Source organism: Parambassis ranga, chromosome 15 (genome assembly GCF_900634625.1).
Source record: "Parambassis ranga chromosome 15, fParRan2.1, whole genome shotgun sequence".
NCBI lineage: Eukaryota > Metazoa > Chordata > Actinopteri > Ambassidae > Parambassis > Parambassis ranga.
Genome location: NC_041035.1, coordinates 16,967,705 through 16,993,343, shown reverse-complemented (window position 1 = coordinate 16,993,343; position 25,639 = coordinate 16,967,705). Strand labels below are relative to the sequence as shown.

General features: G+C 40.8%; 1 protein-coding gene across 5 annotated transcripts in view; it reads left to right on the top strand.

Annotated features, from left to right (window-relative positions):
• The window catches only part of macrod2 (mono-ADP ribosylhydrolase 2), a 353,444-nt gene that overhangs the window by 120,515 nt on the left and 207,290 nt on the right, over window positions 1-25,639 (top strand). For all 5 annotated transcript variants that reach the window (XM_028422749.1, XM_028422747.1, XM_028422751.1 and 2 more), the window contains exon 5: window positions 21,820-21,936. In XM_028422749.1, the coding sequence (XP_028278550.1) occupies window positions 21,820-21,936 (117 nt within the window). The remainder of the gene's footprint in view (window positions 1-21,819; window positions 21,937-25,639) is intronic.

Sequence of the window (25,639 nt, the reverse complement as noted above, 5' to 3'; positions counted from 1 at the left end):
GAGACAGCCGATAAGCTTCAGACAAGAACTCGCTCTCTCTCTCTCCATAGATCTGTCTTTCAGGGAGTGCAAAGAAAAATGAAATGAAAGGAGATGGCATTAGAGAGAGGAGCGCTGGGAAAAGGTTAGCTATAGAAAATGTAAAAGAATGAATAGGAACTCTTCAAATGCTCTCAGCAGCCAAAAATAATAATGAATCTCCTTGGCCTGTTTTGTTGCATTATTTATTCCTTCCATTGTGATTGCAATGCTGACCTTGTGACCCATTTATTTTTTTTTTGCTGTGGTCAGTGACTGGCCACTCTTAAAGGCTGAATAATAATAATGCAACTTTCCAACACACACAAATGCAATATATACATGTGCGTTAACCCAAAGTTCACCCAGAGTTTCAGACTGCTGCTGCTGCTGCTGGCGGGGTTTTAGCTCTGTTCACATGAGCTGTCTTTCACAGAAACCACAAATGAGATGTTGGTACTCTTCAGTCTCTTGTGCTGTAAGGAATAGCAGACAATAGTCCATAGTTCATATAAAGTATATTCCTTGAATTTATGACATATGACGCTATTGTTAGCAAAGAACAACCTGCACAAGTTTATGTTCGTGCATAGATACAGAGATAGAGAGACAGGAGTAAGCACCCAACACATAAAGATATACACTGATGTGTGTCTCTGTTGGTGCACCCACCAACAATGTGTTTCTCTCCTAAATGTGTATACAGTACCCGCCAGTGCAGCTGGCAACAGTACTTCCTATTATATTAAACACATACTGTATATTATACAGCTCTACCTGGAGTCTACAGGATTGTAAGGCTCCCACACAGTTTCCTCATTTCTCCTCTGAGCCGGTTCACTGAGCATTTGGTTTTCGTCATATTCTTTTAAGGACAGATGCAGGCACAACATATGTCTTCACACACAGCCTTTTCAGTGTCAGCGGCTGTTTTTATTTTCCAACTCATGCGTATTTGCTGCTGTTACATCTGCCATCATGCTCTGTTTTTGATGTTTACATCACATGGAGCCATGGAGAGTGGAGGATACAGAAACTTTAACACCCACATAACTTTATTGCTGTAACTAAAATGAGTGGAATTACCATCCTATCATGTCCACTCTAGACTAGTTCATGTTATGTGACTGGACTGGTTTACAGTGCCACTGCAATACTATTAATAGTTGGTTGAAACTGTCGGGAACAAATATGGTCAAGGACAAAAACTCAACTTTGCTGTTGTTGGTGAAATGTTATGTAACCAAGTCCAACTGTTCAGTGAAGAATAATCATTTTGACAGCACTTTTTTTTTGCCAAAAAGAGAGACGTGGAATACGAATGTGAGAGTGATAAAATAAAAAACAAAAACTTCAGCTTTAATGAGCCACTTGTAATTCCTTCCTCAGTCTGAAATCTGTAATTGGTTGGTGTCATATTGTTGACTTTAATCTTTATTAATTTTCTTAAAAATACATCGAAAGGGAACTATTTTGTGCTTTTGAAATGCTATCACAGTTTGAAAAGGGGAAGAAGTGAAGTTTTCTCCTCTGTTTTTTTTACCTCCCATTTCACAGAATTTGTGATACAAAGATGAATTTCTAGAGACAAATATGTTGTTTTGACAGAACGTGTTCTGTAGGCTATGCTGTACATTTGCTGTTAAGTCCCACTTGGCCTTAATGCCTATATATAGTAGTGTACAGAGTGAGTGTTGGGAAGCAGGATGTGAGAGTGATGGTGACCCCTTCACCTGGTCAGTGACGGAGGCATCAGATCTCTTTATAAAGGGCCTGCCGGACACGTCTCTATCTCCTTCTGCTTGTCCGGCATTCCTGCCCATCAACGCCCATCCACACATCCTTCGGGCTTCTGCTGAACTGACGACCCCGCAACTAGGATGCTATGCCATCCATTTGCCAACAGGGAGATTGTTTTTCAGCCCTTGAAATTTAAGCCTGCAAGATCAATGTTGCAGCTGGCCTGAGAGATCTCACAGTGAACTAGAGGGGATGAGGTCAGGGTCTTCTCCCAGGCTCCCTGCGGTGTGTTTAGGGTAAGATAGGACACTCTGAAATCACTCTTTTCACTGACAGCTGAGGTTTAGGCTTCAACCAGAGGCTGATAAGACAAGCTGGATTATATTTCTAGATCCTCCTAGAGTTATTAACTTTGACCTGCTGAACTGTCTGGACTAGCAAATTTGATTTCACTGGGTAGTTCCTAAACTGCTCATTAACTAATCTAGGAGATGAAACGGGAGAGTCCATGGGCTATGCTGTGTGCTTGCTACATGCTCACTCCACACCCATCCTCCCCTATTCCTACTTGTGCTTTTACACACACACAGACACACATTCTCTCTGCCTGTTCAAAACCGGACTGAAGCAGAGCGATTTCATGCTTTCAGCTTAGTAATGGCATTATGCAAAATACCATTACCCTGGAAAGGACACTTCAATGTGTGGAAGCAGGTCAAGTGCTCATTTTAAAAAGGGGTTATCTGTGGAGTTGTACAAAACAACACAAACAGCCATGTCTTCCTTACTCTCAGCTTTTAAGAGCCATTTAGTATGGAGACATTTTAGCTGGAATGATGGTGAGCAAAGGTTTCTTGTAAGTAATGGTCATTGTCTGAGAAGCACACTAAACTGAGACATTTAGAGCCTCCTATACAATATTTTCCCTTTTCTTCTTTCAGTCTCTTCCCTTTTCTCAGTGTCACACTCCTAGCTTGTAAAAGTGCTGTTGAGATTGTGGTGAATATGGCATAATGGAAGTTCTTTGTTTGCTCAGGTGCTGGTCCTTCACAATGAGTGGAGAATGGGGGGGCACTTTAGAGACAGATGTTCCCTCTTCATCACACTCACTGTGACCCTCTTTAGGAAGCGAAGGGAGGGAAATTGAGCAAAAGATCATTTTAACCTGGTACGCTGTTCTCTGTTTTTTAGCACTGTTTACATGTGGAAGCTGTAATCCGACGTACCTGTTTACACTTTCTGAGAGCAGAAAAAGACAGTTGTAGACGTCGACCGCACTGATTTACTTAACCTGTGGGACAGTAAATCAAAGACTTAATGAATGAAGTGAAACACAAATACAGACAGACAAGCAGACGGAGGTGTATTTTTGGTCGCTGTCTGGCACACTTTCTCAGAGTGTTTATTGGTTATGGGTCACCTTGAAGGTTGAGGAGTGGATGGAGGGCAATCAATAGCTAAGCCAATAAGGAAGCAAGAGGCTAAGGTTAAGAGGGTAATCCTTGATGGTAAAGCAGGAAATCTATAAAATAAATGATTCTTCCACTCCACCAGGGCTGGAGATGTTTTCTTAGTGGAACATGTTTGGGCACAGGGTTACATCGAAGTGGGAAACAAAAACTATCACTCCAAATATTCAGATTTTAAATGAAACGTGTAGCGTGTGTGTCTTTCCAATTAGCAATGTTTGCCTGAAGATTTTTAGATCTCCATATTTGTCTCTAAAATTATTATGTCTCATTCTGAGAGTGTTTTTTAATATAGCATTTGGGGCTGTACTGCACCTTTTAAATGCATTTGGGTAGCCTTTGGGTCAGTGACAGCTAAACTTGAACTGTAGGAGTGGAGCATATGGGGGTTGTTCACAACAACACGGTTATTTGGAACAGGCCAGATTGCAGTTACAAGCTTTCTGGAGATTAAAAACAAACAAACAGGAAAAGACTGACCTGTAGTCAGTGAGCTGTGTCCGTCTAACTGTACACCACAAACAGTGGAATAATCTTTCAAGCTGTGCTGTGTTTGTAAAGGGCAGATTAAACAGACTATACAGTAAATGAACAGCAGATGATGAAGACACAATAACTTCAGTCAGAACATGACGACTGCTTATCCAGATCACTTCAACAGGAGCGCTGTGTTTATTTATATTCCACAATATTAAAGATTGCATATGTGAAGTGTCGGTAGCATCCACACAACAGCAACACATCTCCAGTGGTTGACCTCTGAACAAGACCTCTAAGTCCATTAGGGTAAATGCCTTGCTCAAAGGTATCTTTTTGGTCATTATTTACAGAGAGCAGGCATTTCTCATTTGTGTTTCCATATTTTTCCGCCACTTGGTGAATGTAAATTGTGACCTTACAGTCACAGCGCTGCCTTTCTAACCTTGAGACAGCTGCCTGCCGTGCTAGAAATGTGCTTTCCAGGGCTTTTGAGCTCCTAATAAATCATGAGCACTAGATTTTATGTAAGCTCACTGTTTGTGCCAGCATAAGTGCATCTTTTAGTGAAATAGAGAAGCTCCTGGCTCTGCCTGTTAGCTAAATGATGGTGTGTCATACAAAAACAAACCTGAAATGTCTTGTCGAAAGTAAGGTGCTTCAATTTTTTTTTTTTTTTTTTTTTTTAATAGCCAGGATGTTGTTATAGAGTTTTTAATTGAGCAGTGAGGATGAGGCGCTAATGGGTTTTCAGCAGCATATGTTAAGTGTCTCAGCATTTGAAGTCTGACCTGTCAGTGAAAGCAACAGGGCAACATTTTCCTCAGTAAATAATTAACATCACCATTCTCCCGTTCGGTGTATGCGATGCATATTGATACAGGCAATTTGTTCCCTCATCTAAGCAGTCAGGTTTCTTCTGTTGGAGGAACACATGCCATACTCGATGCATAATGGCCACAACAACAGCTTGTTAGAATACAGAACTGGTTTTCCACCTTTTCTTATACAAACTGTCGGTGACAAGCATATATTGCAACCCTCATTATTTTACAATGATTTTTCACTGCATCCGGACAAGCTCGCCAGTATTGATGTGCAGCGGTCACAGGATGACACTGTGTTTCAAATATACAGACATGAATCACTGAAGCTCGTAACTGGTCAAATAATCAAAACCCCTAATGAGGTTGCTATATCTGGACATAAGGAAACATCCGCACAATGAACAGAAGAGACGTCTCCGTGTCAAAAATTCTGCATTTCCTTGTGATCTACACTGCATATGTTCATCTGAGACACAATCATACGGCGGAGAATTACTTGCAATATTGACATAATGTGTAACTGAAAGAAATCATAAGATAGCGCCAGCATGTCAGCATCGATTTCAGTTCTCTGGATAGTAATTAACAACTCTGAAATTACATCTGCAGCACAAAAGAAATGCAGCTTTCAGCTGTCATTGTCAGAGGAGGATGACAGTTGGCAGACAAGCTTTGTCTGTCAGTCAGTTTAAAAAATGTTGCTGCCTTTCTGGCCAGTTGTGTTTTCCCCCCTTTTACTTCTTGCGCAGTGTTTTGTTCAGGGAGTTGAGCGGTCGGTCTGTTGCTGGCTGTCAGCTCGTGTCAGTCGCTGCATCAGTGAGAGGCTTGGTGTCTTTTCGTGCTCCAGTCAGCTCACTGTCTGAGATGGTTGCTTCCACTCCACGAAGCCTAAGCTCGCAAACATCCCATTAGCACCTGCTAAGTCAACCCGAAACTTTCTAAGGCCGGCCTGACTTTGTGCATGTAATTGCACTCTGTCTTGGACGTTTTAAACCCAAAGACGCTTATTCCCTGTAAAGACAATTGGCTAGGTCATAGAAGATTACTGACTTAACTGTTTCATTCATTAGCAGAGTCATTTGAATGTAACAATACCCTGGACTTGAGGCTGATGCTACCCTTGATTTATTTTTTAATTATACATGGGTTTTGTTTATTCTAACATTATGATGGTAAGATTGAATTGGCTGGATTTAAGCTTTGGTATTAATGTTTTATTTTCATGCTTTAAGCGTTGCAGTGATTTGTAAGCTTCCTTTCATGGTGCGATTGATGCATTTAATTTGTTAAAATGTTCATTAATTTAAGAGATGGGAAGGTTCTCAGGCTATATTGGGTGATGCTCCTAATTAAGTGTATCAATGAAAAGTGTAATAAAGCTGCAGAAGGCTGCAGAAGGGAAAGATAATAATGGCTGTATGTGGAAACTGAAATCATGCTTCCTGGCTGCCACCACCTCTAACCCCCAGATATGAACTTTTGTCAGCTTTTGCACCTGCTGACACACAACCTAAAGACTGTGCCTCTGACAGGTGTAGTCTTTTATTGGAAAAATATGTTCTGGTGTGACACTGCACTGAATATTTTCACATATTAAACATTGTAAATCATCATCTTTTAGGATTACACTTTGCAGGCCTCCAGGCTTCAGTTTCGTCAGTAGGCCCTTGTCTGTCAGAGAACAACCAATCTCCTCGTCACAGCTAATTTTTCCCTCAATTCTAATCCTATTGAAGAAATGCTTGCCAGATGCTTGCAGTCTTTTGACACGTGATTTCAAATGATGCTAAATGGCCTCATGGGCTGATGTGTCCAGGGGTTAAGCAGAGCTGTCCTCGTCGACCCCCTGACTCCAGGGGTCATTCATAAGGTTGCGCTTCAGGCACAGCTCCATTGATGAGGGTCATTGCAAGGGTCATTCTCTCTCCCTCTTTAGTTCCATCCAATTAAAGCATCAGCAGCTGAATCGGTGCCTGGTGTTCATTGGAACATTAATTGTGCTCATTGATTGACATGTAGTTCAACTAAATGTCCTCTGAGCGCCACACAATGATGTGGTTGTTTTCTCATCTCAAACGCTGATGTTGGTTCTGGCGCAGAGACTTGTAACAGGGGTGCTTGGGAAAAAGGACACGCACTCTAAAATCAGGTGGGCGTCAGAAAATATGAGGACACATACTCGGTTTTAGCTGGCGCTGCTATTAGATCCCATAGTGCTACCTTGTTATTTTAGGTGAGGGGTTGACTACCAATACTTTAAAGCAATTTCAATCATCCACTTGGTTTACTTATGTGTATCTGTGGGTGTGTTCCGATCATTTTTGCAAAACATGTCTGACTGATTTGTGAATCAGAGCTCAAGGGGGCCAATTCAGGTAAATAGGGTGGTGTGGTGGTGGTGGTGGTGGTGGTGGTGGTGGTGTGCCCACATTCTTGGATGCAGGAGAAAGGTGATTTATCTGCCCCAAAAATCTTTTCTATTATTCTCATTTACAGTTTCCCCAAGAAAGTTTGTTTGTCTTTACCTGCAGAATTTTAAATAATATGATTAAAGGACCTGGATGTTCCTTTACTATTAAGTCCAGGTGTACTGGTTACATCGTGGCATTACAAAGGATGTGACTTGTGAAACCCTGTTGATCATCCAGATGAGTTTTTTTTTTTTTTTTAGCTTATTTGGCCTCACAGGTTCATTAAAATGCACAATTATCATGTATTTTAGAGTAGCCTGTGCACCCAAGCTTTTAAATGCAACTTCAGAAGACTGTTCTGTCTCAGAACTGGGACAACACCCCCACCCGTTTGAAAATCTAATTAAACGAAACTAGTTTTTATCTGTTCTAAATGACTTCAGAGGACCCATTCATTACGCCTGCCCTCCAGTCCTGTCACAAATATACTCCACTATTACAGTTATTTAATAAATAGGTTACTAAATGTTTCCCTCCCTTTTTTTTCTCCTTTGTTGTTGTCTTCACTTGTGTGTGTGTGTGTGTGTGCACGCACGCTTTGTTGCCCTAAGTGAGACGCCTTTAAAAGCAAATGGGAAGTGGAGGTTTTCACCCTTGATGTCACCATTTTTATCGAACTTTTTAATCTAGATTGTTGTGAGGCTACCAGTCCAATAACACATCTCACCTTATCCACCAGATATGATGAAAGTATAACCAAGTGATCAATGAAGGGATTTACTCTGTGCCTCCCATTTTTCCTCCATTGCACTGCAACCATAGCAACAAGGACAGGATAAATGTACTATTTAGTGAAATGACACTAGAATCACCCATGGATTTTTATCATCTGTCTTTGTTTCATTCCTCCATTTCCACTCTGCCAATCTTCAGCAGTACTGATCTGAGAGAAATGAATCACTTGCGTCATACCTGATTTTACTGTGAGTGGAAATAGACATGAATATCATTTAGCCTGTAACCAGAATGCCGGGCTCATCTTTTTTGCTCTGCTGAGATGAGGAAGGATATGCTCACCATTTGTCAGGATAAAATACTACACTGGGGTTCAAGGCAGGTATTGTGACTTTGTAGGGAGGCTTTGCATATTATTTGAGTGGCAAGCACACATAATGTCCCATGATGAAGCCAGTGGAACGTTGAAGAGAGAACATAAAGCCACATTAGAAGTACAAAAACAGCAAGATACACAACCCAAGTCTGTTAGGTTAATGCCGCCTTCTGTCTACGGATGCAACATATGTCCTTTAAGAAAAAAAGGCAGGAAATAAATGCTATTTCTGTGGTGGTGTGGTGATATTGCTAAGGCAGTCACTAGCCAAAAACTGTTCCTGTTGCAAAACAAACCTCCATTTATTAGGCATACAACTATAATGAAATGTTTGCACATTAATTTAAATTTTAATTGGGGCATGTACAAAAGCTTGTAAAACCCTTAAACTGCATTAACTCATTTGGCATCTATTCACGCAGCAGGTTTTGTAAAGCAGGTTAAAAAATGTCATCAGAAACTGTCAGCAGACGACTGTTCCAGAGCTTGATGCATTTTCTTTATTTAAATCTTGTAACTGTCAACAATCATGTGCTCCTGTAAGCAACTGATGGAGGATCTAAAATCAGGGTAATTGAAGCCTACAAATCAGGAGAAGGGAAGATGTTTAAGCATTTACTCTTTCTGAAATGTTATTATGGCACGTTTCATGTTGTAAAAGGGTCTGTTTTACCCAATAATTAGCAATCATCCATTCCTCTTGTTCTGATGTGCAGAATTCTGTTTGTTTTTGTGGGAGATTTGCTGCAGGGTTTGTATTTATAACCTTTATGATCATTGCTGTACCTTGATATTGATGCCATGAAATAACGAGAACCTAAAATTAGCTGTGCAGTCTATATCATGCTGAGGGTTTTAGGCATCTGGTAGGTAGGAAAAACATACTCAAAAGAAGCCATGATTTACATCTTCCTCATTTTGTCTGATTGAAATAAGCTGCGGTATTGCTCTTCATGTCCTCCTTCATGCCACCTGCTCCCAGGATCCCCATCTAATTAGAGTAACGGCGATGAGATGGCCGTGACACCTGACAGAGATGGATGGATACCCAGGAAAAAGGAGATGATTTTAACACCGACTGCTTACGGTCAAGTTCTCCTGCAGTGCTTCTGCACCGGCCGCACACTGTTGATTGATTTGCATTGCAGATTGCATAGACTTGGAGAGGACCTGGCTAGCTTTCCAAGCTGTCGCTGTCTTAAACCCAGCATAATCCCTGGCTACAGGCCCAGCACACTTCTCACCCTTTCATTAATATGGGAGTGCCAGTACACCTGGCCACCAGACAAACATTTTTAAGGCAGCCTCAAATGAAGTGCATCCGTCATGGCAGTGCACTGTAATAGACGGCTGCCCACTAAGTAACATTTGTTCTCTGCTGTTTGGCTTTTAGTCTCCTTTTTTTAGCTGGATGTGAGCAGCTTAATGGAACTTGAATTGAACTTGTTTGTTATATTATATATAAAATATATATATTAAAAATAAAATATATATATATAAATATATATTCATTAAATATTTTTTTTCACTAATCATTAGTTTAGCTAAGGTTGTACACATGTATGTGTACACTATACAACAGCTGCAAACCTGATTTTAATGTAGCACGGCTGGTATGTTTGTTCTTCCTGAGTGTCCTTTTACTTGTTAGTAAGCCCTATAGAGTGCTTGTGTTTTATGTTAAGGGACCCTTGCTGTTTTCAGCTTTGTTGCTTTACAGATTACATCTTATGTTTGGTCGTATAAACGATGGAAATGAGCTCCTGCTTGAACTGCACAAATATTATTGTATTTTCCAAGTAATTTCACTAAAAACTGCCAACAAGTCTTAATTTAGATTCTATATCGCTTTGAATCGCTTGTAATTTCCAGAATGTAAAAAAAAAAGTTCTAAGCCATTAGCACCGAGCTAAGCGCCATTGTTGGACTCTTGTTCCCACTGACTAATTAACAGCTTACATCTCTGGAGTCTGAGGCCACGTTGGATTCAATGAGGACGTGACGGAGCATGATGTGTGGTCAAAGTTTCAATCCTGTGCCCATCGGGCCATCATGTTATGTAACAACTTGAACCCACACTGGTATGACCTTTTAGATCAAGTTGAGTCCCATCTTATGGTAAATGTATAGTTCACAATCTGCAGCATATCTCTTCTCTTATTTCTGCTACTTTCTGGGAGTATCAGTTTCAAACTGCCTTTAGTTTAACATATCAGCTGAATAAATTGAATAAAATATGTGAAGAAATGTAATACATCCTTTGCTTAGAGTCCCCATGGGAAGAGGGAAAAAAAAGCCAAATCCTCTGCTCTGCGTGTGAGCTGTGCTGTGCTGGCACTTCCAAGTTGATTGGTGTTTACCAAAGCTGTGCCAGGTCTCAGTGCTGGCCAGCTTTGTGTTTGCCCCTTTCTCTATTCAATAAATCCCCAGTTGTGGTCTAAATACCAACATCATACACTGGAAAGGTTCGTTGCCTTTGCATTAAGAACACCAGGGGACACAATGGATTGTACTGTAGTGATAGGAATTTATATCATTTATAGCAAAGCACATACGTTGTGATTAAATTTGATGCAGATAGAGATAGATAGAAGTTTGACAGATACACATTATATGCTCTAGTTTCTCCCAGAATACTGCTGACGTTTATTGTTCTATGGGATTCACACTGTAACATTGCTGTAAGAGCTATTTGGAGGCTCTAAATTCATATACAGGGTGTACATTATCTCATGTACCTCATCTGCCTGTCTGTTCCTCCTCACCACCTGCTTGCCTGAATTTTAGTTAAACATTATCAAGCCAAATTACTGCAGCAGATGCAACAAATCAGATGGTAATGCACAGAGGTGATTGCAAGTTGATCATTGTCCAAACAGTGCATTTGGATGCACTCTGTGTTTTAATGCTTGTTCTAAACAGCACCTGAGTCTTCTTCTTCTTCTCTGTCTTCTATACGCATAGATGAAGTAAATGCTGTATATTTTCTAGTTGGAATACACAAAACTGAGTGAAAAACACTGCACTCTATTGTTCATAGAATGACACAGTTTTCACACTGAGGTAAGCTCCTCAGTGCGTTCCTTTTGTCCTTTGTCTTATTTTTGACACACAGTCAGCCCTGCTATGAAAAATAATCAGATTTTTAATAATTTCTTAATCTTCTTCTTTAATAGCATCCGCAATTATGCTATAAATGGATTTACTATATCCTGTCTTTGTATAAGACAAAATGGCAAGCAAAATGGATGATTACCTGCTTAAGGGCTGTAAGGAAATTATCTGATTAGCTCCAAAACAAAGAATGTAGCCTTCTTTTCTTTTTATATCCATCACGGCTGCTTCACTGCTTTGGTGACATAAATGCTGACCTGAGAGATTTAAAGTCAGAACTGATAGCTGATATTCTCAGAGGTGACGGAGCGCTCGGTATTGTAAGTCCACATATCATTTCTGGAAGGTCAATGGCTTCCATCATGGCCTTAATAACTGATATCCTGCTCTGTCAGATTGTGATACAGAAACTGCTGCATGGAGGTGCATTTTTTCTTTAGTTCAGAGAGTAAACTCATACTTAAAAATTCTTGACACTGAATTATTTCAGCTTTTATTGTGTTTGTTATTAAGAAAATATTTGTTCCAGACACATTCATCTGCTTGGACAGACAAATATGTAGTACGTTTCTTCCTAGGGCACATCATTTGGTGCGCCTTTATGTGGAGTTTTTAAATTAATGGGCAGTAAGCCAAGCTGTGAACAAGCAGGTCTCTTAATGCTGTCACTGCAGAGACCATTATAGTGTTCCATTTGAATTATAAAATCTCTCTGGAGCAAGGTAGGTGCTGCATGGGTGCCTAACTGCCCACCGGATAGCACAGATAGGTCTCTTCAGCGAAACGGTTGAACGGAAGGGTGCCCAGGCATCTCTCTCATTATTAGACTTGTCACTGTCGGTTCTGTCACTCACAAAGACGTGAGTGACAGAAGACCCTATTACCCTCAAAGATTCATCTTCACCCTTCAGAGATAGGGCAGCTTTTACAGTCGTCACCCGGGTGGCTGCAGGGGCTGGGGGAGAGAACGCTTCAGCAAGCTCATTAACAGACCTTTGCCAATTATTGTTTTTTTTTTTTTGTATTACTGACAGTGCTGACATGTTCTCACGATTTATTTATGCATTATAACAAAATAATAGTTTTGATTAGGAAGGTTTTTGCCACAGTTATGAGAAAGGGCCACATTAGAAATAGCCGGTAAGTATGCTAAAGCTGGTCTTCCCCAGAGGAAAATCATCTACTTAATTAAAAGGACCAGCCGGAAAGGCCTGGAATCATGACGGTATAATTATAAAAGCCCCATTTCTGTTAATCCTTGGCTCTGCAGCGAGGAGCCTCACATGATGGAGCCAGGCCATGGCCACTAGTTAAGCACTGAGACCACACAGGGCTTTTACAAGTAGAGGCAATGATAGAATGACGGGCCTTAACTGAGGATCTGGGGAGCTGAGAGCGAACCCAGAGGTCTGCCAGAGGCCTTTTACTGCGATGGAGCCAGGGGAGAAAAGCACAGTAAGATCATTTATGAAGGACAGGGAGTCAAGAGGCAAATAATGTTTATAAGTAGAGTCAATGAACAGTGTGCCAGCCACTGATGTATTATTTGACCCACAGGGTAACGGAGCTGCACTACTTCAGTTGGGTTTGTTGTAGCAAATAATCACCCAGCTCACTTGAACCGATCTGAAGAAATATATTAACATTTGGTCATACAAGAGATATTTACCAAACTATTAATCATAGCAGGACATTAGTGCTGATCCCCGTGTTTGCATGGAGATGGGCTCTGTCTTTTGCCGCTTCGTCTCAGTGCCGCGGCCTTTGATTTGTGTCTCACAGCTGGGCCTGCGGAAGACGTTTCAGCGGGCAGCTGCGGACGCTTAATCTCCCCTGCGCTGACACAGGCTCAATTAATAGATAGCACACTTTGGGATTCTGCAAGAAAGTTGTCAGGGTTTCGTCAGATAAATCACAGGAGAGGAATACACGCGCTGGCTATCGCAAGCCCCCCGGCCCCAGTGGCCTGTTCCTCTTTGTTTGCTCACTTTGAGTTACAGAGGTAATGGTTTTATAGCAGCATGGCACACTGGTGGTCTCCATGACAAGGGCTTTGATTACCCTGAATTATGGGCTACAGTTGAAGGAAGCTCCATGATTATGCTTTTGTTTTTAATGGAAAGGCAATCAGTATAATTGTCAAAAGATGCTTAAACACTTAATACATTTTGAAATTAAATTTTATTAGGACCATTTCTAGACAAAAAAGAAAAAGTTTTAACAAACTCATTTGAACTTTTGAACGTTGCACAGCATATCTAATGTGTTATTTATTAACCCTGCTTTTATTTCTGTTGTTGTATTCTGTATATAATGTATGCGTCTACCTTCTGTAAAATGCATTTTCTAAGTAATTGCTCTGGCATAGTTTTTATTACAGATCTTTAAAACTAAAATTCATGCTGTAGGCTGTGTCAGACTGGTGGTCTGCATCCCAATGTCTAGAGGAAAAATAATATTAATGAATGTAACTGGAAACCTTATATAAATCATGATGATTCCAGCCTTGTGTTGTTGTCAGAGTCTGTAACTAGCTGCTTTAATTAACAGGAATGTCTACAGGTAGAATATAGTGAGGTTATGAAGGCTGTGATGACCTTTTTATTCCACAGCTCTCTGTAGTTTTTGTATGCTTCATGTGCTACGTTACAAATGTTAATATATTGTACACGGCTGTAGGCTTTGCTGAAGAAGCGCCTTACACCAGCAAACCCAAAGAACCATGCATAATAGCAACAGCTGTTCATGCATTTTAATTCAAAGCAGTGGCCTTTCATTGAATGGCTCCATCTTTCTTCATTTCCGCAATTACGGACTTGCCAGAGAGTTTGGCCTGGAGATGCAAGAGTCTGAAGCAGCAGCCATGCTTGTTTTCTTTCCACACCAGCCTTAAAGCATGCTATTCAGATTGCTCAATAATTACATGCATTTGTCTAGTCCTGTCTTCTGTTGTTGCTTCTCAGAGCGCTGTATGCAGTGAACAAAGTGCTTCTGTTCCAACTCTCACCTCTAGCCAGGTTGTTCTTAGAAAAACCATCCTTTACCATCCTGCAGCAGGCTCTCCTGGGTACCTCAAAAGATGAACTTTGTGCAGGGAGGTAATTTATGATGAAATTGGCCGGGATCTGCTCAGGGGGCTGTGTTTTCTAGCCATGTTTTCTCAACATTAATGTGTCCCTTATTAGCCTAACTTCTCAAAGAGGGCAAGTTCTTCAGAAGGCGACATTTAATTATGTCTAGAGGAAAATGTGTGTGTGTTCTATTGATTCCAGATAGTCCTGCTTCTAAGGAAAGCAGGCCATGTGTTAAATAAAAGAGCTTCCTATGTTTAATCACACTAAAAACATGAAAGACTCTATGATGCAGTTATGATGGAAATGGTAAGTTTCCATTAATGTTAACTTGGAATTCAATGTATCTGATCAATAATTCATATCTAGTTTTGACTCTTGATCTAGTCCTAGGGGAGCCCTTAATGGTCAACAGTGGGATTAGACTTTGAAAAGAGGAAAAAGCATATTTTATTTTCTCCAGTAGCTGATCCCACCCACTAAGATAGGTGGTCAGCTTATCGAGATGCTTCCCGGTGGTGGGTTACATGTTGGCTACCTTTGTACCAGAGATGTGGGGGTAAACCCCTGCTATGAGAGCTCTTTGATGCCAAAATCTGTTACAGAGAGGAATTAGATGTCATGTCATGTTTGAATCGCTCAGAAATGCTTTGATTCCTGCCATGAAGCACAGAACTATTGGATTTTTATTTGTTTATTTTTTAAATACACATTTTCTCAGATAGTAAGCAGAGCCATTATATGATTCACCTGCAGAGGGTAACGGGAATTCATTTGAAGCAAGCTTGCAGTATTTTGTCGTGAAACACTAACTAGCCTTGTTTTTTCATGCTCTGCCCATTATCAGCATCCAGCATGTTTGATGTAAACACAAAAATTGTAAACATTTTCTCATATTTTACCATTGATTAACTTAATGACCAAGGTCCAAACCAAAGGATCTCACTTTCTGCCATGAAGTCTACAGAGACTCTCCTTCACTCCCTTTCTTTCCTGTAACAGTAATAGTAAAGCTCAGGTGCCAAAGGTAATCTAACCTAGGAGACGAGGCGATAATAGCCACACTGACAGAGTGCTTGTTTGTAATAAGAGAGTGGATGAGGAGTCAAAGGTGAAAAATGAGTGTGATATTGAAGGAAGAAGAGGAAGCTGTAAAGAGGAGGTTTGTGTTTATCTGTGATTATTAGTGCATCTCACACCAAGACATGAGAGACGGAGCTGAGACAGTGGACGACACGCACAGATTTCCATCAGGCAGGATTCTTTGTAAACAACAATATAAGATACCGGCTGTGATTCTGAACGAATGGTGTTTTGGAAGATGGCGGCACGCTTTAGTTACCTTTATGTCCACATATAACGAGCCAGCCATTTCACCGCAGAACACATAATGCTTGTATTTGCATTTTGGTGTGTGCCCTTTACCTGAGCTGTGAGGAAATATGAATCATTAAAACTCATGCAAAGTATAACAGAGATCTGGGAACCACAGCGGGCAGCTTGTCATACCTTATTTGAATAATCCTTTCTTCATGCTCCATGTTGACTACAGTTTGTCACTAAAATGTCTGCAGATTGTATAGTGATACTTATTGTTGTATCTGTGCTGTATACATTATTCTTGGGGGGTTGCAATAGAATCTAATGACAACAAAAAAAAGCCGGAAAAAGGCTTCAGCTTTCCCTGTCCAGTTAAAATATGGCCAACCTGTTCAGAAGGATAAACATCACTCCTGTTTAGTAAAGAATGCAGATGGTGTGCTGGGACAGAGTGACTCCGCTACCACAGACAGAACAGTTAAAACAACATCTTTAAATGTGAGGGCCGTGGCCGTCTCAATGTCCCAGGGACTTCAGCACGGCTGGGGTTTGGCACCGAGTCGTCCGCAGCTGTCAGACTACAGATTTCTAACGACACTGTTACATGAGCTGTGGTAACCTAACCTGGCATTCCTTTACGACCCTGGGACAACAGGATGAAAGTTGTGCTCGCCTAATATATCCTCAGCTTCTCAAAAACAACTGTTTTTTTAAAGAAATATTTTTTAACACCGTGTCTGTGTTACGATGCAGCGAAATGAATCCTGACTAATGCACCATCCAAGAATTACAGTGTCAGCAGAAGGTGGAAAGGTACTGCTAATGTTGCCAGAAGCTCTTTTTAACCAACTGCAGTAGATTTGTCTGATATTCTAATACGCATATGTTACAGCAGACATTAATAGTTGCAGGAAAAACGAGTAGGTTATGCCTCTAAATTGCCAACTTGTTACTCAGCAGTAGCAGTCTGTGTTTGTTTTAGGTGTATTTTTAAAACGTAGGGAGAGGAGAAATGCAACCTAATTACAGGCACTTAGTTTTTTAGGACATTAAATAGCATTTGTATCTTAATCAGTACCCGACTTCAGTAACACATTTATCCTCAGTCCAGTCAGTGTTGGAAATCCGCAAGATTTATGGTCCTAAATTGGACCTCAAACCTCCAAAAATGTTTGTCACCCTTTGTATTTGCTGGTTTACATGAAACACACTGAAAAGAATAGGCCAGATAAAACACCATCATGTCTATTACACAGCTGTGTGCCTTCACCAGAATCCAGGCCACCCAAAGGGTTATCCTTGTTTACTGTGCAGTCCCCCTGTACTGTTGGTGTCCACTCAGGTCCTTGTTTTAGATAAAATTCTTGCAATCTTCCCTGAAACATCTTTGAACTTAACAATAATAACAGAAGTGTTTGCGTTACTTCGTAGGAACCTGCGATTGTTGTGTCATTCATCCTATTTCCTGCTTACATTGCTGCGTCTGGGGAATTGTGAGCCTGAGTAAGCCTGAGGTATTTTATATCACTTTGGAGACTAACATCTGTGACTATCAGCCTGGCACACTATTAGCCCAAATCCCCTGTTTACCTGGGTATTATAGGTAAAATGGAGATTATTATCCTTTCCTGGGAACTTGGTTACAGTGCAGAGTGAGCGCTGGCTCCTGTTGCATCCAAAATTGCTGTGATTAGGACACATAATCCACTATCACATGGGAGTAACCACAATGGCTTGAACATATTCCACCTGACATTTAGTTCAGCCAGATCTCTGATTGGCACTTGATTAGCAACTAATCCATGTCATTATCTCCTTCAGTGAAATTAGTTAAGTAGAAAATGGTGTCATAAATCACAGAGGTGGATGGGGCTTTGATCAGTGTACAGCTCTGAATGTACTGTGAGGAGGAAGAGGAGGAAGAAATATGTTGTTGCCATGGATACTACAAAAAAAAATAGGTGAGAGGCAATAATATGGCTCAATAATTTCAGGAACATGTTGGTCTTTGTGTGGAAATGGCAACTCTCAGTGTGAAAGTATTGATAAAAGTTTTGGGTCTTATCTCCTGCCCACATGACAATTTGTGCACATTGTCACATTGGGTTAAAGTTGAGTTCTGCTTTGATATAATTGACTTTTCCCCTCTGTTAGATTATGGACTGATATTCAGACTTCTCCATATCCTGCCAGGTGGAATCCAGCTCACCCCCTCCTCCTGTCTGCCCACCCTGTGCTGGCTCCTCTGGCTCCAGTCCTGAACCTAACCCTCAGAGGAGAGGAAAATAATTAGGAGAGAAAATTGCTGCTGACACTATTTCTGAAAAGCAGGGTATTGTAATGAGAGCAGAGCAGGTATTCATTGTGTCTGAGGGAGCGATTGAAAGGCCTTGGTTTTCGGGCTGCCTGGGAGAAGCCCAGAGAGAGTAAGCAGAGCTTTGCTGAGTCCCTTAATGCATGTGGGAACAGAGCCTTGAGAGGACGAGGCAGAGGTGTCTTTAACAATGGCAGGAGCCAAGGTTACAGCTGAGTAACTAATTCAAACTGCTCTAGACTGACACACACGCTCATACGCACACACTCTCATCTCCTTTGTCTCTCTCAATATGTCTCTCCCTCTGTCTCTTGCTCTCTCCTTGTTCCCATTATGAGTTCAGAGGGATGCCGTCCAGTCACCGCTCAAAGTTATCTTCATTAGCTGTGTGGACTTGCTGGAGTGGCTGCTCTGGGAAGCTTTCTCTGAGCAAGGCACTCAGAGAAGATGAATAAATGTTTTGTCCCACATAGGCCCGGCCTAAAGCAGTGGCAGGCTGCGAGTCGAGATAGATGAGGTATTAACTGTTATATTTTTCAGCGGGGGCTGAAGAAGCCCAGTAGTAGGGGTTGACAGAAACAGATGCTGCCATCTGAATATTAAGCCTGTTAAATGAAATGTCCTCTGTAAAGAAGTCTTAATAGGAGCTGAAATAAAGCATTGTGCATCACATAACCAGGCACATGTTCATCTCAGGGCTTCTGCTTGACATGTGATTCATCCTGAAAGCTGGGATAAGAGAGAGCAGGGTCGCTTTGATCCGCTTTTAGTGCTGTGATGCAGGTGCATCAGGAGGATGTGATTTTGTTTTAGCATTTGAATATGATTACTGCATCTAAGTAGAAAGAAATCGGGACACTGGCATAATGGCTTTTCAGACTACTGAAAGATGCAGAGCAAAAGGTGCTGATGGAACTTCTTTAGACACATGAAATTCCACTTCCACTGAGGCCGAGCTGTGTGTAGCTGCAACACGTCGAACGTTGCAAAATACATACACGTGCAGATCATTTGAAATAACTAGGGTGTTGTAAACAGATTTGTTTGTGGCTGTCACTGAACAACAGAAGAGTGAATGGACATGTCCTTCTTTTCTGGAGTGAATGTAAATGGCATTCTTAGTTAATAAGGATCTGAGGCTTTGTAATGTTGTAGGCATCCATAATGTAGAAGTCTGCTGGGAATAATGCTCAGATCCAACTTAAATGAGAAAATAAATTGATGGCCAAACTGCATGTGGGTCATAGCTGCACTTAAGGAACTCAGATCTGCTTTTACTTGTCTTAATAATGGAAACACAGAACACTGTGTTTACAATTTGCCTTTACAATCTACTTTGCAATTAATGTGTACACTTTATATATCCGTCCCTCTGAGTCACAAGAAAATAAACACACATATTACCCACAGCGGACTTAACTGCTGTATATTCCACCCATTCACTGAAATGGTCTACATCAGGCAGGTAAATTTAATATGCAGCTTTATCATCCAAAATACCAGCAATTTGCCAGATCAGGTCAGCATCTTCTTCTCTATTTCAAGGCACAGTGAACAGATTTTCAGGCTTTTAGGTGCTCACTGGTAGTGGATGCACAGTTACACACACTGCAGCATCAGAAAAGGTTATGCAACTATGAACAGGAGGAGTGCTGAAACTACTACCTACAATCTACTGGGATAAAATACAGACCCCCATGTGCTTGCTCGCTTGCTGGGTTCCTGTAGGTAAGAGATCAGCCATGCCTGGTAGTGATGAGAGGAAGTGGACTCCCGCGGGAAGACCGGAGTCTGAAGGAGGGCCGTGTTGTGTGTTCCGAAACTGGCTGGATTTATATGGCTATAAAAAAAAGTTCATAGTACCGGTACTTAGCACCTGGTGGGATTGTGGATATTTTCACACATGTCAAAGCATCTCTCCTGTGTTGGAATCAAATTTTTTCCCCAAAGAAACAACCTGATTAATTATAATTACTTTACATTATACATACAGGATCCTCAAACCTTATTCATCCTACAAGCTGGATGAGTCACTGATCAAATAAAAGCACTGAGCAATTATTACCTTGCAAAGCAGCTTAAGTTCTCAAGAGATTGCCGAGAGTCAAGCTATATGCTTCTGACTGATTCACAGTGTTTCAGTCCACCAGCGATTTATATAATAAACTGTTTTGTGTAACAAACCACATGGGGGCATCTCTTACAAGCCATTGTAAGAGATGCTTTAAATGTTTTCATTAAAGTCTTCATCTGTGTGGCAGCCCGGCATCTCCAGACAAAGGCACAAATGTACATTTTGATTTGATTACCAAGGACAGGTACCTCAGCTGTGCCTCCTCCTCTGGTCAAACCCAGCCATTACTTCATAAGTGGTCAAATGTTCATTGTTTTTGTGTGTGTAATTCTTTATAGCACTACTCCAGTTTAATGCTAACATTGATGCAATATAATCTATACATTTAAATAAACAAACTAGTATATAGATTATTGATTCATCAAAGCCATTGTATTGCATAAACTGAGTGCGTTAGTGCTTTCAGTTTCAGCCTGTTGCATTTAGCTTTTCACGTTTTAGAGAAGCAATTGTGATGCAAATAAGTGCGCTAGTGATCATAGACAATCTTGTTTGCACCGTGGATGTTATAAAAATGCCAAGCCCGCAGTCGGCACTACATCCGCACCGCATTGTGTTAAGTAGCTTTCATTGTCACCACAGCGATCCCTCCCTGTATCCACATCACTGTCAGACTCATGTTACTTTTTTGAAAAGCCATCAGGATTCGTCTCTGTCAACTGCCTGTCCCTCAGTCCATTAAAGATGATTGATAGAGATGGAAAATCTTCCGCCCAGCTGTTGTCGTTGACTCATCCCTGCGAAATTGAAAGCAGCTCAGAAAAGGTCCATCCCTCATCAAAAGACCTTTTGTCTGTGTTGACGATGTGAGGCAAAATATATATATATTTTTTTACATAGTGTATATCTAATCTATGGACCTCTTTTTTCTGTATGTGAAGAATTATTACATTACAGATAAGGGAAGAGATTAAGACTCACAGCCTGGCTTTTATCAGAATATCAGAATATTAGTATGTACACATCCTGCAGGGCATCTTAACTCTCCAGACAAAGTTAGTCTGGGAAGCTTGTCCCCTCTATTGGCCAAAGAAAAGACACGTCTGTTTGTCCAACTGCTACTGTTCCTCCTCCTGGCTCTGTTATCCTCTAATGGCTTGTGAGGATTTTACAGGACAACTTGAGAAGGATTTTATGATGTTTCAGTGTGATTGATAACATGCTCTTGGAGGGATGTCAGGCTTTCAGAGACGGATAATGTGGATTTCTATCTCTCTGCCTTCTTGTGTAAGACGTGCCATCAATCAAGTGTATCGTGGCCTTAACCCGGTAAAATTAAAACCTTAGGGGGGGCGGGGGTCTGCTTAGAATCAGGACACACACACACACATCAACGGGGGGGAGTGCGACAGAATCAGAACATAGATCCACATCATAACAGGCTCACCACAGAGAACGGGCCGGATTCCCACCACAGGCCAGAAAATACGGTTCCTGATCTGACTGTATTCCGCTGTTGACAGAGGAGAGGGATTACAGGAAGAACAGTCTCATTTTCACTGTGTGCGGAGGCGTTATTAGATCCTAGCCCAGCTAATTTCATTCCTAAGCTTGTCAATATTTACCAGCAACAGGCCCAGACCAGTCTCCCTACATAGAGGAGATACTGCGCTATAGGGAGATCATTTGAAAACACAGAGATTCAGTAACCAGAACATAATTTTCAGCTTGTTGTTGGTTGTTTGTTTTCACACGATAAAGCACACAAACTGCTAATTAGCCCAGCTGGTTTGAGATATGCTGTTTGCTTGCTTCTGCACGTTTTTCCTCAGGTAGGCCTTAATAGCTCTCTTTTTATGTCTGTGTGTTCCAGTTGATGGCTGCATACACAAAGCGGCTGGGTCCTGTCTGTATGATGAGTGTCACTCACTAAATGGCTGCGAAACCGGTAAAGCTAAGATCACCTGCGGCTACGATCTCCCTGCAAAATGTGAGTATCATTTCATTGGTTTCTTCTATATATATATATATATATATATATATATATATATGCGCTGGTGCTGTGCAGGAGTATCACCTGACAGTGTGTCAACATTAAGATTTAGTAGTGAAATGTTCTCTCTCTGTCTCTATCTATATATTCTGACTGCCCGTGAAATTATATTAATATGTGCATGCCCACACACACACACACACACACACACTGCATACACACTGCATACACACTTCCTATAATGACCGGAATCATTAGCCTTCATCCCTAAAACAGAGAGTGGGAGGCATTTGATGTCCAAAAACATTTTAATCACAATTTATTAGTTTTAGAAACTCATTTGTAACAAACAGGGAGTTGTTATTTGGAGGATAATTAATATGATTGCTGCTTGTTGCATGTCTAGATGGGAGTGTCATCTGCACACAAACAAAGACATTAAGGGAGCTATTAGTTGCTTAATTTGATTGATTTTTCATCCCTGATTTATTCTGTTAACAGATCAAATAACTCTCACTGTCACACGTTGAATGATCAGGACTGTTTTTCTGTCTTTCTGTCGTGGACATGTTTGGTAATCAAGTGTGTGTGTGTGTGTGTGTGTGTGTGTGTGTGTGTGCCACATCTCAGAATTGAACGGCTTTTATAGAAACTAATTACATTTGGTAATTGTCCCTAATACATGTGTCACTTTTTAACTTTGTCACAAGCCAAACTTGAAATGGAAAACATGATAGGATGGAAGAAATGTCACTTGGTGTAATTCGGTCGAGACAAACGTCCCAGCAGTCCTAACCTAACCCTGAAGGATTTCCGAGAGACAGCCAAGAGAAGACATTGAGGCTCAGATGAAATTAGGTTGTGTTAATACGGTATGTCGTAAAGATGTCAAACAAGTGGAGCAGATAAACTGTGAGTCAGTCTTTCGGGCAGCCAGTTCAAGTGTCTGCAGCTCCAAACAGGGTGCACCGTGACAATTTAATAACCTGCGGTGTCACCTGGGAGCAATCATGCTGCCATTTGGTTCTGTTATTGTAATTATCTCTGAGCAAAACACCTTCTCTGTGCTGATAACAACTTATAGATTGTGTATTTCTTTACTAGGAACAGTCAGGTCTTTTTTGAATATGATGTTATTTTATATTAGAGCTACAGTATCTTTACTCCCAGCTGGTATCATCTTCCAGCTCTGATCACTGTCATCATCGGCGTCGTCTTTTGTCTGCTCCTGGAAACTGACAGCCGCTTGACTTTTCTTCATGAGCACTCACTCATAACTAAAGTCTATCCACTCTTTGGATTTTGTTCTTTTTGAATTAATTTCAGTCTCTGACTTATTTGTTCCTCCTACACACACATTATAAAGCTGCCGTGACTGCAAACAACTATCTATTCAGTTTGTGAAAACTCAAATAATAGTCTGTCCACCCCCTCACCGCAGAACAAAGTAAACAAACAAGACAACAGACAATTTTCACATTTTTGAATTTTCTGAAAATTCTCTGGATGTCACGTGTAGGCGTAGCAAGAAAGGGTAAAAGCTTGCTCTGAAATAGTTGTTTATTAAATTAATTGAAAATTAATATGATGGTCCCACACCTTTGGCGAAAGCTATGCAAATGCATAAAACTGATGAAAGTGAATTTTAATGTTTGAGTAAAATAATAATTCTCTACATTCTTGTTTGGTTGTCTTTGTGTACTTCTGCAGCCTTACAATAAGTTAGTGTTGTAGGAATGTTGTCATGCAAAATGGACTTAAAATTCCGTGTGAATATAGATGATTACCTTCTGATGGGCTTCTTCAGTTCTGTGTGAACATGTCTGAGAAGGCCTTGAATGTACAGATGTTTTAGTCCAACAGTGTAGCATATGCTTATTGTATTCTTGTTTGTGTCCGGCACTCCGTCATGGCCACAAAAGTTTGCTGAAGTTTATATATAAAGAAATATGCAGAATGTTCTCTAAATATAGTTTAACTCTTATTACCATGGCTCAATTGCTATAACACAGTTTGCCACATTTAGGGAAATCCTTTCCTCTTTCTTTCTTGTTATGTCTGTGTATCACTGCAAAATTTAGAAAAATTGCTAAATGTGTAAATTGTATTTGTTTACACATTTACACTTTGTCAGGTGTTGAGGGGGCGGATAGAGGAAATTTTTATACACTGACTAGAGTGGACCTGTCGCGGATATAATAAGCCGTTTTGAAAGAGTCGCTGCAGAAATGAAGAGCGAAACCGAGGCTTGTTTGTAAAGTTAATTTTCATGTTCATTTGTTTGGGCTCTTAAATATGGTCATTTTGTATCAGGTATTGATTTCCATACAATTAATACTATCAGTGGCTGATTGAGGACATTTTTGTTTTTAATAGAAATGGAAAAATTGAGTGCATATTGCTGCCGGTTTTGTCATGCTCCTATTATCATTGCATGCAAAACTGCTTGTCCTGACGCTTATCTGCAGATGGTGGCTCGTCTACTTTCTGAGAGTGAGAAGAACACAGACAGATGGACCATTTACCGTTTACATCTTGGCACAGCCGATCATTTCCAGTGTAGACACTCTCTTCCTAGATTTTCACAAATTTCTATGAATACACAAATCTCTCTGAGGATTGCACCCTTCTTTAGGGACCCCCCTCTCTGAAATCCATTCCACTGCATATAATTGGAAATAAGTAAGTCTAAACCCTGAATGCTGCAGAACAAACTGTAAACCACTTTGCTTTGCTTTTAATTAAGTTTTCAGGGATTTAAGCTTGACTTTATACCACATCTCGAGAGGTCATCTTATGCCAACAATGCATGGCAATAAGCCATCATCTATGATCTCAGCCATTTCTCTTGATCTAATAGTGTTTTTGAGACTTAAGTGTCATTAAAAGGTATAACATATGGAGTGTTGTATTTCATTTAACAAGGATTACGGTGGTCAATTGAGTTATTTTTGAAAGAAATGTAGAAATTACAATTTAAAGCTAATACTCAAAAGAACTGGTAAAGAAATAAAATGCTTCCGTGTGTCCAGGGAAACGACTTATTGCCCAGAGGGAGGAAAGCAGTTGATCTGAAATCAGAGTTGTCCTTGTTTGGAGGTTTGATGTGGTGAGGCAATGGAAAATGACCATGCTAACCCGCCCCATCTCAACACCCCCCTTATTTCTTTCTCAAGACAAGAAAATTGCTCTCCATTACATCCCACTAAGCAGTTTAGGCTGTGAATCCCAGTGGCAAATGAGCCTTTCCTTTAAGAGGGGCAAGCGCATGTGGGACTGATTATTATGGGGCTGGGCCAGGATTATTAATCAATGACAGTAATTACCCACCTACCATAGCGGAAAGACTCCAAGAAAAGAAAAGCTGTCCGTTACATCAATCTGACAGGGAAATTGTCTATTTGCCCTCATGTTAGACAAGTTACTCATCTGTTCATAGATTAATGATCAAGTGAAAATACGTTGTCAAGTGTAACAAGCCAAGTCACATATTTATGACTAGACTACTGGAAGATGTGTTCCAGCATTCTGCTCAATTGTTCCATTCATATTTAACCATGCACCGTAGTTAAAAAGAGAGTGTATTATGGGTGTGATTGCCTTGAGAGACAGACGCGGGCTGTATCACAGTGTCAGCTTCCTGCTTCTGCGACTGCCCACCTGCCTCATCTCCAGTAGCGCGCCGCTTCTTTGCCCGTAT